This window comes from Sphaerodactylus townsendi, linkage group LG10, assembly GCF_021028975.2.
Source record: "Sphaerodactylus townsendi isolate TG3544 linkage group LG10, MPM_Stown_v2.3, whole genome shotgun sequence".
Classification (NCBI taxonomy): Eukaryota; Metazoa; Chordata; class Lepidosauria; order Squamata; family Sphaerodactylidae; genus Sphaerodactylus; species Sphaerodactylus townsendi.
Genome location: NC_059434.1, coordinates 13,137,496 through 13,151,911, shown reverse-complemented (window position 1 = coordinate 13,151,911; position 14,416 = coordinate 13,137,496). Strand labels below are relative to the sequence as shown.

Here is a 14,416-nt window from a genome sequence, read left to right as displayed (position 1 = left end):
AAGTGAACAGAGAACTGGCTGGAATACTCGAAGAGTAGTTGTTAATGGCATTTCATCTAAATGGAGAGAGTGCCACAGGACTCGGAGTGCCACAGGACTTGGCTCTGGGCCTTTTCAATATTTTTTATAAATTATCTGGATGAGGGTGTGGAAGGACTACTCACTAAATCTACAATAATATCAAATCAGGAGAAGCAGTGAACACCCTGGAAAATGGAGACAGAATTCAACAAGATCTGAAAAAGTGGGCAAAGGTGAACAAGATGCAGTTCAACAAGGATAAAGTGTGGAGTTCTTTATCCGGGCAGCAAGAATGAGGAACATGCACACTGGATGGGGGATACACTACTGAGTAGCAGTATATGGGAGCAAGATATCGGGGTTCAGGTGGACAATAAGTTAAATATGAACAGTCAGTTTGATGCAGGGACAAAAAAGGGCTAATGCGATCCAAGGGTGGATCAACAGAAGCATATCACCCAAATGGCAAGATGCCATCGTTCCGCTGTACACTGCATTGGGCAGGCCTCACCTGGAGTATTGTGTACAGATCTAGAGGCCTCACTTCAGAAAAGATGTGGACAGAATGGAGCGGGTGCAGAGGAGAGCAATGGGGATGATCAGGGGCCTGGAGACCGAGCCCTATGAGAAAAAGCTGAGGGATTTGGGAACATTTAGTCCAGAGAAAAGGAGGTTGGCGGGGGAGGGGGGGCACATGGTTGCTTTCTGTAAGTTTTTGAAGTCTATTACTTAGAGGAGGACAGGAAGTTGTCCCTTTTGGCAGTAGAGTATAGGACTCACAATCAGAGGTGGGATCCAGCAGGTTCTCACAGGTTCCCGAGAGTAGGTTACTAATTATTTGTGTGTGCCGAGAGGGGGTTACTAATTGGTGATTTTGCCACGTGATTTTTGCCTTAGTTACGCCCCTCCTTTCAGCACTAGCGCGCAGAACTTGAAGCAGTCTAGCAGGAGGTGCACCGGTGTGCGTGGCAGCCTGCGCCTGCGTGCCTTCGTTTCCCACCCAAGGACCGGCGCAGCGGCTGCATCCTTGCCACAACCTCGCCCAGGAATGCCCCGCCCCCCGTCGTGCCCCGCCCCGCCCCATTGGTGCTACGTCACAGTTTGAATCCCACCACCATGATATCAGGAAAAGGCTTTATACAGTGAGGGCTGTGCAACAGTGGAATCAACTACTGAGGGAGCGATGAACTCCCCGCCTTAGCAGTCTTTCAGCAGCTGCTGGACAAACACTTGTCTGGAATGCTCAAGGCTGATCTTGCACTGAGCAGGGGGTTGAACTAGATTGCCTTTCTGGCCCCTTCTCACTCTATGATTCTATGCCACTTTTGGGGTGACGTGCTAGGCTGCCTCCTCCAGTTTCTATGGTCTTTATCATAGAGACTAGAGGGAATTTCTAGAGCATAACTGTGTGTAGGCCATTTCCCCTCCACTTCTTAGATCCTAAGGGGTGGGAAATTGGGGCTGGGCCTGAAAATTCTCCACTCAGGGTGGGTAAATGAGAGGTCTTGTTGTGAGGAACATGTTTTTAAACACGAACAGAAATGTCAGTTTCAGCCACATAACAGGGACTAAACCCAGATTGAAAGGGATCCAGAGGTGGGATCCAGCAGGTTCTCACAGGTTCCCGAGAGTAGGTTACTAATTATTTGTGTGTGCCGAGAGGGGGTTACTAATTGGTGATTTTGCCACGTGATTTTTGCCTTAGTTACGCCCCTCCTCTGCTCCTCAGCAGTAGCACACAGAACTTGAAGCAGTCTAGCAGGAGGTGCACTGGCGTGCATGGCAGCCTACGCCTGCGTGCATTCGTTTCCCGCCCAAGGACCAGCGCAGCGGCTGCGTCCTTGCCACAGCCCCATCTAGGAATGCCCCACCCCCGGAATGCCCGGCCACGCCCCCGTCGTGCTCTGCCCAGCCCCATTGGCACTACGCCACAGTTCGAATCCCACCACCATGGGAACCTGTTACTAAAATTTTTGGATCCCACCACTGAAGGGATCTGAATATTTGCCTTATCCAGGAATGCTTGGGGTTGTCCACCCGCCACCCATTCAATCACCTTGCTCAATAATGGAACATTTGAGACAGGTCACTAATTATTATCTCCTGAGTCGGCTTCTTTAGAAGTGGATGCACCATCGCCCGAGTCAAGGCTAGGGTAACCAACCCCTCTCTTAAGGAAGCATTTGATCATACTGAGTCCACCAGCCCTCCACCAAAGTTAACTGGAAAGGGCAAGGGTCATACAGTCAAATGGAAGGCCGCAAACACCCAAGGATCCTGTCCACCTCCTCAATCTGAATGAAAGTAAAAGTATCCTAAGCAATCGGACAGTCACAAAGCAGCACCTTGGCACGCTCTGACCCTGTCACAAGTAATGTAGAGTCCAAGTCAGAATGGATGAAAGCAATTTTATCTGCAAAGCGCTGAGCAAAAAGTGGGCCATCGAGCAGTCCACCTTCTCCTGCAGGTCCGAACCCTACAGGGTTCTGAGTTCCCAAAACAGCTCTGCTGGCCTGTACTGCACAAACACAACGTTGCGGGGAATGTGTTTTTTCTTCTCTGCCGTTACTGCCTTGAAGTACCTTTTAAAATGCACTTTTGCCTGCGTCTTCTCGGATTTGGCCCTAATCTTCCTCAATTATTGTTCTACCTTGTCTCTCTTGTTCGTTTGCTGGGACATGCGGAGCTGCCCACGGAGGCACAGAATAGAAGCGGGAATGTTCCCCCCACCCCCCACCCCCCCGGTATCTAGATTGGGTCCCTCTGGAGCAGGTTCTTTATTGAGGTCTCCAGAGATCAATTCCACATGAATGGTTTCCTTCCAAGACCGAATCCGATTTCTATTGGAGAATACAAATTCTGCAGGAGCAAGATGTCAGCAGTTCATACCACACAGCCAGGCATTGGCAAAACCCACTCATTAAAGCCAGTAGGCAGCAAACCATCAAACAAAGGCTTGTTCCTTTTGAATGGCTGTTATCCCAAATCCTCGAAGAACAACAATGGAGGGGGGGGCTATTTATGTGGGTAGGGGAGTTCTGAGGTTAAGAAAGAGTAACACCCCAATGAAAGTTGAAGGTTTAATAGAATAACCACATGTAATGTTAAATGCAGTGATGGACTATAAGCAGGGGTGGGATCCAAAAATTTTAGTAACAGGTTCCCATGGTGGTGGGATTCAAACTGTGGCATGGCGCCAATGGGGCTGGGCGGGGCACGATGGGGGCGTGGCCGGGCATTCCTGGGCGGGGCTGTGGCAAGGACGCAGCCGCTGTGCCGGTCCTTGGGCAGGAAACAAATGCACGCAGGCGCAGGCTGCCACGCACGCCGGTGCACCTCCTGCTAGACTGCTTCAAGTTCTGTGCGCTACTGCTGAGAGGAGGGGCGTGACTAAGTCAAAAATCACCTGGCAAAATCACCCATTAGTAACCCCCTCTCGGCACACACAAATAATGAGTAACCTCCTCTCAGGAACCTGTGAGAACCTGCTGGATCCCACCTCTGACTATAAGGAAGGGGGGATCCTTTTCAGTTTTGGAAGGGAAACTCCCTAATACAGTCCTCTATGGAGAGAACACTTACCCAGATTATTTATCTATATACTACCCATAAAGCCTGTTGAGTGAGAAAATACAACTATGAGAAAATACAGCTGTAGAAGCTGGATACTGGCTTTGCTCAGGTGGGGAGCGAGCAGGGTGCCAGTGATGATAGTCACCCCTTCCATTTGCCGAGTTGGATCCTAGCTTCGCAAAGGGGGGAGCCAGTAGGGTGCCAGTGAAGATGGGGAGAGTTCTCCCCATCTCCATAGGCACACATACACATGAAATTTTTGTGGGGGTGCCATTTTTGCTCAAAAGAGCTGTTGGGAAGACAGGGAGGATTGAGAAAACCCAAAGAGAGAGTAATAAACAGCTGTCTCCTTCACTTTCCCTGCAAAGGCAGGAGAAAAATCACAATTTACCTGCTTTTGGAAACCACTGGGATTTTCTGAGCTGCAGTATGGTGAGTTCAGGAGTAGGGAAAATGTGTGCACAACCAAGAATCTGACCTGAAGGAGATGTACACTCACTGCATAAATGGTCAAAGAAAGAACTGCACTTTTTTTTGTCTGTTGTAAAATGCCCTACACTTTGAAATTTGCACATCCTAAAGTGTGTACCAAGGTTTCTCAAAACCAGGTCTGCTCTCTGCACTGGCTCAGAAGTTACAAGAGGCCTTTTCTGGATATTATAGATTAAAAGTCTGTGCTTTTATCAGTTTTTCTTTTAATCCTTGCTCAGTCTGAGATATTGATGGATCCTATGTGCGCTTTATACCTCTAATGGTTTATGCATTAGGAGCAAAAACTACCAAACCACACAGTCAGGAAAACCCACAAGAGCTAATTTCCTTCCTGACTGCTAAATCAGGAAAGCCACATACAATCAGTGAAGAATTCCTCCTACCAGCAAAGACACATAATTCTTCACAGAGCACACAACCTCACAGCCACCCAGCTCTCTAGCAGCATTTCTGAGTGCTGTGTTACATAAGTCACCAGACAATATAATTAAGACGTTTCCTCTCAAAACAATTCAGTGTTAAGATGCATAGATGAAATGGCTGAGAAATGTGGAAGATGCTCTGGGAAGCATATTAAAGAAAACAGAATTTGCATTGTTCAGATTGGTCAACTTGGCCAGGCAATGAATCTTTGCTTCTCCCATGCATTTATAAACAAGAAAAGTCTGGCTCAAGGGCTATTTGCAAGGAGCTAAGAATAGATACTAAAGAGGAGTCGATATTTTGTGTTGTTCAGCAGTTCTTCAAAGACAAGGAAACTCCATCTACTAACATGCTCGTGCAACTGCTGGAGCAGCATCCATGACTGGCCGCTACCATGCAGAGGTGGGGTCCAGCAGGTTCTCACCAGTTCCCGAGAGTGGGTTACTAATTATTTGTGTGTGCCGAGAGGGGGTTACTAATGGGGTCTGCTTTTCCGTTAGAAATTCCATTAGGTCCAAAAATCATCAAGTCCTGTTGTTTCCTATGTGGCTGGATAGCGAAGGTAGAAAACGGGATAATTCTCCCTGTTGGGCTGTTTTAAAAACACGTTTTAGAAATATGGTCAAGTTCCTTGTTTAAGGAAAGTATCCTTCTTTTGATTTCTAGAAACAAAATTAAGTATTTGAAAGTATTAAGTATTTGACAGGCAGTCACTTAGAGGAGAAGTAGTTGTTTCTGTTGGCAGTAGACGATAGGACTTGCTATAGTGAGTTTAAATTATGGACAGAAAGATACCAGCTGGAAATTAGGAACTTTTTTTTTACAGTAAGAGTTTTTTACAGTAACAGAGAAATTAGTAATGCCCCGCCCCCAGAATGCCCAGCCACGCCCCGTCATGCCCCACCCAGCCCCATTGGCGCTACGCCACTGTTTGAATCCCACCACCAGGGGAACCTGTTACTAAAATTTTTGGATCCCACCACTGCTACCATGGGTATGATACTTATTTTATTTTTTTTAAAAAAAAAGCAGTGCCTTTACCATTTCACTGGGTTATTCATTATCAACATGAACATCTGAGTGCAAAACACTTCAGTGGTCCCCTGCACAACTCACTACATGCTGACACCACTGCAGTGAACAAACTCAAAGCCCATGCTCTTAATGGCCAGTTAACCACAGCCAGCTCTTGCCCCATTCGAGCATGAAATACTACATAAGAAGTATTTTCGCTTTCTGTGGGGAAAATGAGAAGCACTGGTGAGCAGAGGTGGGATCCAGCAGGTTCTCACAGGTTCCCGAGAGTAGGTTACTAATTATTTGTGTGTGCCGAGAGGGGGTTACTAATTGATGATTTTGCCACGTGAGTTTTGCCTTAGTTACGCCCCTCCTCTCAGCAGTAGTGCGCAGAACTTGAAGCAGTCTAGCAGGAGGTGCACCGGCGTGCGTGGCAGCCTGCGCTTGCGTGCATTCGTTTCCCGCCCAAGGACCGGCGCAGCAGCTGCGTCCTTGCCACAGCCCCGCCCAGGAATGCCCCACCCCCGGAATGCCTGGCCACGCCCCCATCGTGCCCCGCCCAGCCCCATTAGCGCTACGCCACAGTTTGAATCCCACCACCATGGGAACCTGTTACTAAAATTTTTGGATCCCACCACTGCTGGTGAGGCAAGAGGAAATACACTGGGACAAGAAACCTTGCCCTGATGTACTTCCTTTCTTGGCGCTCTGCAGGGAGGAAGTGCAGTGAGCCAAGAAATCTTGCCCCGATGTGCTTCAGCTTCCAGTGCACGTCCAGAGCCCCCTGGAGCCTCATCCGTAATTGGCCGATGACCGGCTATTCCAGGAAATCTGTGCTGAGGAGGAGGAAGATTTCGAATGGTCGCTGCTTCATATGGAAGCTTGTCGACTATCAAAAGGCAAGGTGCTTTTACGACCTTTTTGACACTGTTGTTTTTGCTTGTTAACCTGTTTGCAAAGTTCAACTAAATAAATCTGCAGTGGCAAAGAAGTGTCATGAGGCATCCCCTGGGTACTTACCAGGATACAGAGGACTCTGAGGAAGAACCTGGCAATACGGTGCAGCCAGAGTTGGCTGCTCCTGAGGAAGACCAGGCAGAAGAGCCAACTCCCAGCCCTTCCCTGCCTGATGACATGCAAGTGGAGGAGCCTGCAGATCCTCCTAGGGCAGGGGTGGTCAACCTATGGCACCCCAGATGTTCATGGACTACAATTCCCAATTCCTAATTGGCCATGCTGGCAGGGGCTGATGGGAATTGTAGTCCATGAACATCTGGGGTGCCATAGGTTGGGCATCCCTGTCCTAGGGAACCTAGTAATGAGTCAGCTGTGCACAGGAGGCAGAAGCAGAGGCAGCAGCTGAAGAAACAAAGGAGGAGTGCTCATATTGCAGCAAGATATAGGAAAATAGAAGGGTCTGCATCTGATGAGGATTAACTCCTTGCTGAATCCCAGCCCCTTGGACAAGATTCTCTATATAAGCCTTCTGCCTGGGTGCAACAAGTGTGTTTCCTTTTGTCTCCGTGTGTCTGGTCTACTGCTGATTCCCAGCCTGTTTATCTGATCTCCTGTGCCGTGACCTGTTGAACTGACCCGTGATGCCTTTGCCTGCCTTGACCCATTGGACTGTCTTCTGATTACGCACTTGTCTGCCACCTGTTATGTCCTGCGAGACTGGACCTGACCACATCCTGCCTGCCTGCAGCACAAGTGAGTTTATTAATCTTATTAAGGCCAATTTTTTTGTTTCTCAGTTTATTTCAAAGTTAACTCTATTTAAACACAACCTAAGCAGTTGCAAGCTAAACCAATTTCAGAGCCTGTCTGAGCTAGAAGGAAAGGTGAGATACATGATGATGACTTTTTTTTGTGGCCACCTGGATGTGTGGCATGCAAATATGTCTAAGCAACCTGAGTATTTTGTTCCATTGGCAATTCCAGATTAGCTGGTAAATCTATTTTAGATACCAAAGTAGTTGTGGTAATGGAGAAAGAACTAACTGAGCTACAAAATCACATTGAGCCGAAACCAAAGTTTAAGAATTGTACCAATTTTTTTTGCTTAAAGAAGGAAAATCCTGATAGTTATCCTGAACAATGGCAGTTAAGTAGCTCTGTGCTGCATTTCCACCATCCTATTTGGTGGAACATGGTTTTAATAAGATCACCCAACTTCCCTGCAAGCAAAGAAATTGACTCCAGATTACTAAAAGAGGTGTTTTAAGACTCCTGCTGAGTGACTTTAAACCTGACATTGGGAAACTGATATCACTTCATCAAATTGATCTGTTGGATTAAGAAGGGACTAAACCAGGGGTAGGGAACCTGCGGCTCAAGAGCCGCATGCAGCTCTTCTGACCTTTCACTGCGGCTCCACAAGCCGAGCCGCCAGCCCCATTCTTGCCTGCCCTGCAGGCAGAAGGGCAGGTGCACCAACTGCCTGCGGCCGGCTGGGCCACGCTGCAGGCTTCCCCTCTCGACCACCCCGTTGGAGCGGGGCGGGCACTTTCCCAGCGGCCGGCGAGGCCGAGCCGCTGGCTTCATCCTTGCCCGCCCTGCAGGTAGCAGGGCGGACGCATCCATGCGCTTCTCAGAATGAGTGGAGTAAAAGGTTAAAAAACCCCAATATATACAGTGTTATCTTTATTTTAAATATCAAAAATTATTTGCGGCTCCAAGTGTTTCTTTTCCCGTGGAAAACGGGTCCAAATGGCTCTTTGAGTGTTAAAGGTTCCCTACCCCTGGACTAAACAATGACATACCGTGTTTTGCTCCAAAAGATGCGTTAGGGCTTATTTTCAGGGGATGTCTTATTTTTTCTCATGATTTTGTGCCCCCTATGTGGCCAGATCAGCTGCTCCAGGGAATCTGTAACTAGGGCTTATTTTTGGAGTAGGGCTTATATTTCAAGCATCCTCCAAAAATCCCAAAAAATCACGCTAGGGCTTATTTTCGGGGTAGGTCTTATTTTCGGGGGGAAAGGATAGTTACTAAATGTGATATGGAACCTTGTTACGTGGCTATCAGATATTCAAAAGTTGGTGTCGCTGGATCAAGCTCGTCAATTTTGTCGAATGAATGAGCTAAAAAGTTTTAATTAAATTTTGAACAAATGTACAGGTAATGCTGTCACTGTTTAGAATTTGATTGTTGTTAGCAGAGCCCTTCGGGGGTAGAGCGGTATGCAAAACCCAATAATTAACTAATTAATTAATTAATTTTAATTAATTAATTAATTAATTAAATTTAATTAATTAATTAATCTGTTTTAGAAGATTCTACAAACCGCTATTCTGCTTTTTATAAAGTAGGGGGCACTCTGAATAATGGATTCAAGGTGAAGGAAAAAGGATTCCACCTAAACATTAAGAAGAACTTCCTGACCGTCAGGGCTGTTCGACAGTGGAATTCACTGCCTCAGAGAGTGGTGGAGTCTCCTTCTTTGGAGACAGAGGCTGGATGAGCATATGTCAAGAGTGCTTTGATTGTGTGTCCCTGCATTGCAGGGGGTTGGACTGGATGGCCCTTGTGGTCTCTTCCAACTCTTCTATGATTCTATGAATGAGTTCATGGAACCAAAGGAGCAATGACCAACGATGTTTAAGAACCACTGATCTAAGCAGAGGCAGCTGTTCTAACCTGAGCCCCTCCTGAAAGTCACCATGTTGTGGGGAAGACAGTGACCAAGCCAGAGCAGAGGCAACAGGGTAATGAAAATCCTTTAGCACCACAGTAATTTTAAGTTTAGGGATCCTTCCTTGGGTTGACAGCAACGAGGGCATGTACAGAGGGACGCTCAGAGGAATTAAAACTTTACACTTTTCTTTTAGAGCCCTTGTTTAATAAGCATAAGCATTTTATTGTCATTGTGCACGCACAACGAAATTTACAGCAGCATTCCTCGACGCACATAATTTCAGACTCATACCCCATCCTCACTTTCCCCTTCCTCCACCCATCCCTACACAGCCCCAAACACATCAACACGAAGCCGCGGAGTTCAGCATAGCCACAGCTCTAGAGTAGAAGCTGTCTCTAAGCCTCTTTGTCCTGGTTTTGATAGACCTGTATCGTCTGCCGGATGGTAACAGTTCAAAAAGAGAGCGTGCTGGATGAGACGGGTCTCAGAATATTTTGGGCTTTCTTTACGCTTCGGGAATTATAGAGTTCTTCCAAGGAGGGGAGAGGGCAGCCGATAATCCTCTGTGCAGTAGCGATCACCCTTTGGAGCGCCTTCCTATCTGCCACTGTGCAACTGGAGAACCATACACAGATGCAGTAGGTTAAGACACTCTCTATAGCACAGCGGTAAAAGGACACCGGGAGTTTTCCATTCAGTTGTTGTTTCCTTAAAAGTCTCAGATAGTGCAGTCTTTGCTGGGCCTTCTGTTGCTCTGCTTGAGAATATGAGTGTGGCGATTTTCTTAATAAATGCTTTATCATGTTTAATGGTGGCAGCTGTTTTCTGTACCACACAGACCTGCAGCATTTCAGAACATGGTATTTTAAAACAAGATCCAAGGGAACAGGAGGGTCAGTCAATAGACAAGCTGCAGTAAGCTGTCCCCATGGTAACCAGATACTGGGCCCAGGGAGACTAAGGCACAAGGTGAGGCCTCAGAACAGCAATTATTATTATTATTATTGTTACTTAATATCACAGCTGCCAGTTCTTTAGCTGGTTGTTGGCCTCTCATTACAATTGGAGCCTCACCCAGAGGCCTAGGAGCAGCAGTGGTGTAGGAGGTTAAGAGCTCGTGTATCTAATCTGGAGGAACCGGGTTTGATTCCCAGCTCTGCCGCCTGAGCTGTGGAGGCTTCTCTGGGGAATTCAGATTAGCCTGTGCACTCCCACACACACCAGCTGGGTGACCATGGGCTAGTCACAGCTTCTCGGAGCTCTCTCAGCCCCACCTACCTCACAGGGTGTTTGTTGTGAGGGGGGAAGGGCATGGATATTGTAAGCCCCTTTGAGTCTCCTGCAGGAGAGAAAGGGGGGATATAAATCCAAACTCCTCCTCCTCCTCCTCCTTATAATATATCGGCATAGCATTTGTGCGGACCCATTATTGTTGTTATTTGGGCTTGATATGCTGCCCCTCTTCTTCCGGGCTCAGGGCAGCTCACATCATGTCAAACAGTATAAAAATAAACAATATAAATATTAAAACAGCAGAAGCCATTTCAAACAAAACTAGAAATACATATTGCAAAATGGCAACCGACAGTTCAGGAAAGTCAAGACGGGAGCCCCGCTCTTCTGAGCTGGTAGTTTTGGCAAAGGTCAGGCGGCTGCAGTGGTTAAACTGTAAGAGGGAGAGAAGTCCCCTGAAGTGAAGTGGCCCACACCAGGCGGAGACCTTGGTCAGCCACTGGTTCCCAGACGTATCAGAGGGCAAGACAGAACAGGGCCTGCAGTGAGCCTGTTCTGCCACAGATACTCTTCAGATACTTATTCTTAGTAAGTTGCAGTGGAAAGTTACCCCAAGGAAGTCACTCTGATTATACAGGAGAAAGGAAAAAAGGGCTTCCCCAAGCAAAGATTACAGGTAGTCACAGAACACCCAAGTTCCCATTTGGGCAGAAATAGGGCTTGCAAGACTGCAACAGTCCCCAAAGTGACGATTAGATGCCGGGTTCTGGCTCATAGACCTTCCTCCGAGTTCAACCTGCTCAGAGGCGAACGGTAACTGCTTCTTCTGGTGGTGTGCCAAGAAAGCTTTCATTGTGGCTCAGAAGCAGGCAAAATCAAGATGTAATTGCTTAAGAGAAAGCATCAGTTTCAAGGCTGGGCTACCACCATGGTAGCAAGGCAGAGGTAGGATCCAGCAGGTTCCCAGAGGTTCCCGAGAGTAGGTTACTAATTATTTGCGTGTGCCGAGAGGGGGTTCTTAATTGGTGATTTTGCCACGTGATTTTTGCCGTAGTTACGCCCCTCCTCTCAGCAGTAGCGCGCAGAACTTGAAGCAGTCTAGCAGGAGGTGCACCGGCGTGCGTGGCAGCCTGCGCCTGCGTGCATTCGTTTCCCTCCCAAGGACCGGCGCAGCGGCTGCGTCCTTGCCACAGCCCCGTCCCAGGAATGCCTGGCCACACCCCCATCGTGCCCCGCCCAGCCCCATTGGCGCTACGCCACAGTTTGAATCCCGCCACCATGGGAACCTGTTAGTAAAATTTTTGGATCTCACCACTGTAGCAAGGGTGTTGAATCCCGAGGGTGGGGCGGTGTAAGGAATTCCATAGAAGCAGAAATAAAAGGCTTTTTGGGTGCAAAAGTCCGTTTATTAAGACATCTTAGAAAGCTCACGTACACGTAGTGGCAGGAATGACTCTTCCCGCCAGAGGCACAGGTTATAACACCATTCACCCCATCCCTCCCTTTCCTGCCCTCCCCATGGGAACGGAGTCCTCATCTCCCGCGCTACAGATAAAGTCTCCACGGAAGCAGCTGGCCCACCTACCGGGCTGTGGAATGCACTCAAGGTTACCTTCACCATCAACACCATTGAATCCTTTAATTTCTGCCTCCCTTAAAGAAGACCCCTCCCCCCCAGGTTTATGCGGAAAGGCGCGGTGGAAAGCAGAAATAAGGGTGGGAGCTTCAATATTCTCGGAATAAACCCATTGATTATACCCAGAGGAATATCCCACCCAAGAGACTAAATATTGCAAGCGCTTATGACAAAGCGCAGAGTCCAGGATAGCGCCAATTTCAGAAGTGCTTGTGACCATCAATAATAGTTTCCGGTGGGGGCCTCTCATGCGGGTCGTACCAGGCATTGGAAGCGGGAGCCTCCTTGAGCAAGCTTGAATGGAAGACAGGATGAATGTTACTAAGAGAGTTAGGCAAATCTAAGCGGGCAGTGACATCATTAATCACTTTAGTAATTTGAAAAGGTCCCACAAATCTTTTGCCAAGTTTGGAATATTTATGTACGTCTCTGAGATGGTAGATAAATACACCCAAGAGCCCACACGCAGAGGAAAATCCTAGCGGTGTTTATCCGCTTTGCAGTTTCTTTGGGAGTCCTTCGCTTGTTGTGGGTTAGTGTTCTGGACCGCCTTCCATCCCTCGGCTAGGGATGAAATCTATTGTTGAAATTCTGGGGGGTCCAACAAGCGGGTAGTTGTGGTAACGGCGGGAAGGAGCCACCAGACACAATTTCTGCTAGCGGGGTTTTCTTTGTGCTGCTATGAACCACATTGTTGTGGTATGCATACTCCGCAAACGGAATAAGCTCGCACTAAATTGTCTTGGCGGTAGTTGGTGTAACAACGTAAATACTCGTTCTAGGGTTCTGTTCCTGCTCTTCCTCTCGCTCGCCACTTTGAACGTGGTATGTCACAACGGCCGGGGCGGCCCCTAACAACCCCAAAAACGCTTTTCCAGAACTTCTTGAGATGAATTGGGGTCATGTCGGAGAGACCACCTTAACGGGGGCTGAATGGAGACGGTAAACATGTTGAATAAACAGCCGTACCAACTTAGGAGCGGAGGGGATGGAAGCACATGGAATAAAATGGGCTTGTTTAGAAAATAAGTCCACCACCACCCACGAAAACCGCAGGTTGCCATGACTCCTCGGGTAAAATCTGTAATAAAAATCCATGGAGATGACTTCCCAAGGGCGGGAGGCCACCGGGAGAGGTTTCAATAGCCCATGGGGCTTACTCCGGGATGGTTTTGGCTTCTGCACAAACCGAAAGCAGCCTCTAATGTATGCCTCCTTTGTTGTCTTTATAAGCATTAAGCGCCACCAGAACTGCCGGCGGGCTAAATGCAGAGTTTTCAAAAAAGCCAAAATGTCCAGCCTAATCGGGCATCGCGGGCAAGCTTTCCAAGAACCTGCTTGGCGGAGGGAGATTGCATTACCAACATTCCCCCCTCCGCCAAACTCCATTCTCCAAACGCAATTGGGAGTCACTTTCTTTCGCTTGAGGTTTCCCTCGCGGCAGTCCCGCCTTCCTCAAGTTCCCGCAGGAAAGGAAAGGACGGTAATTAGGAATGGGGGGTGGAGGAGGAGTGAACGCGAGATCGGGTGACAGCCAACCCCACTTGGGAGGGGGAAAGAACAGCGCGTGGAATGTCTTCGTAAGGCAGCTCCACCCCCCTCCTCGGGTAGGCGCGAGAGCTGCGTCAGCTGCTTATTGGTTTTCTCCCAGGGAAAAAATGGACTGTAAAAAAGAGAAACGAGAAAAGAAATCGGCTCCAATCTAGCTGTTTTACGGACATCTTGAGGGGGGTGGAAAAGAGCTGCCACAGGTTTTTATGATCCGACCAAACCTGAAAGGCAAGCTTAGCCCCCTCCAGCCAGTGGCGCCAAGTGGAGAGTGCTACTTTGATGGTCGCAGTCTCTTTATCTCCCTACAGTCCAGCGAGTTCAGCACCAGAGAATTTCTTAGACAAATAAGCACACGGAACCAGCCTTCCTACCATCTTTATTTTTCTGCAACAGGGCTGCCCCAAGTGCTTTATGGTCCGGGAGGCATCCACGTGAACCACAAACGGGAGATCTGGGTCAGGGTGCTTTAGGATAGGTTCCCGTGGTAAACGCGAGACTTTAAGAGTTGAAAGGCTGTTTGACACTCCTCAGACTGCAAAGGGGGGCCCCGGGCTATGATGGACAGTGGATCTTTACCCTTAGTGCGTAAGAGGTCTGTGAGAGGGAGAGTCAGTTCAGCTAATTGGGGTATAAAGTCACGATAGAAATTAGCAAAACCGCGAAAAGACTGGAGTTCTTTTGGCGCTTGGTGGGGTATATATTGGAGGACTGCGCCAATTTTAGCAGGATCCATTTTCAAGCCCTCGCCGGGCGAGATCCGGTAACCCAAATAGTCAATGGAGGTCTGATGAAAAAAACAGCATTTGGAGAGTTTGGCAAAGAGAGAGTTA

The 14,416-nt window shown here is 48.1% G+C and overlaps 1 protein-coding gene across 1 annotated transcript in view; it reads left to right on the top strand.

The window, feature by feature from the left end:
• CCKAR (cholecystokinin A receptor) overlaps nucleotides 1-14,021 on the top strand; it is a 63,717-nt gene extending 49,696 nt beyond the window's left edge. The window contains exons 3-4 of the mRNA XM_048508716.1: nucleotides 6,241-6,425; nucleotides 13,980-14,021. Coding sequence (XP_048364673.1) covers nucleotides 6,241-6,425; nucleotides 13,980-14,021 — 227 coding nt within the window. The remainder of the gene's footprint in view (nucleotides 1-6,240; nucleotides 6,426-13,979) is intronic.
• The last annotated feature ends 395 nt before the right edge of the window (nucleotides 14,022-14,416 follow it).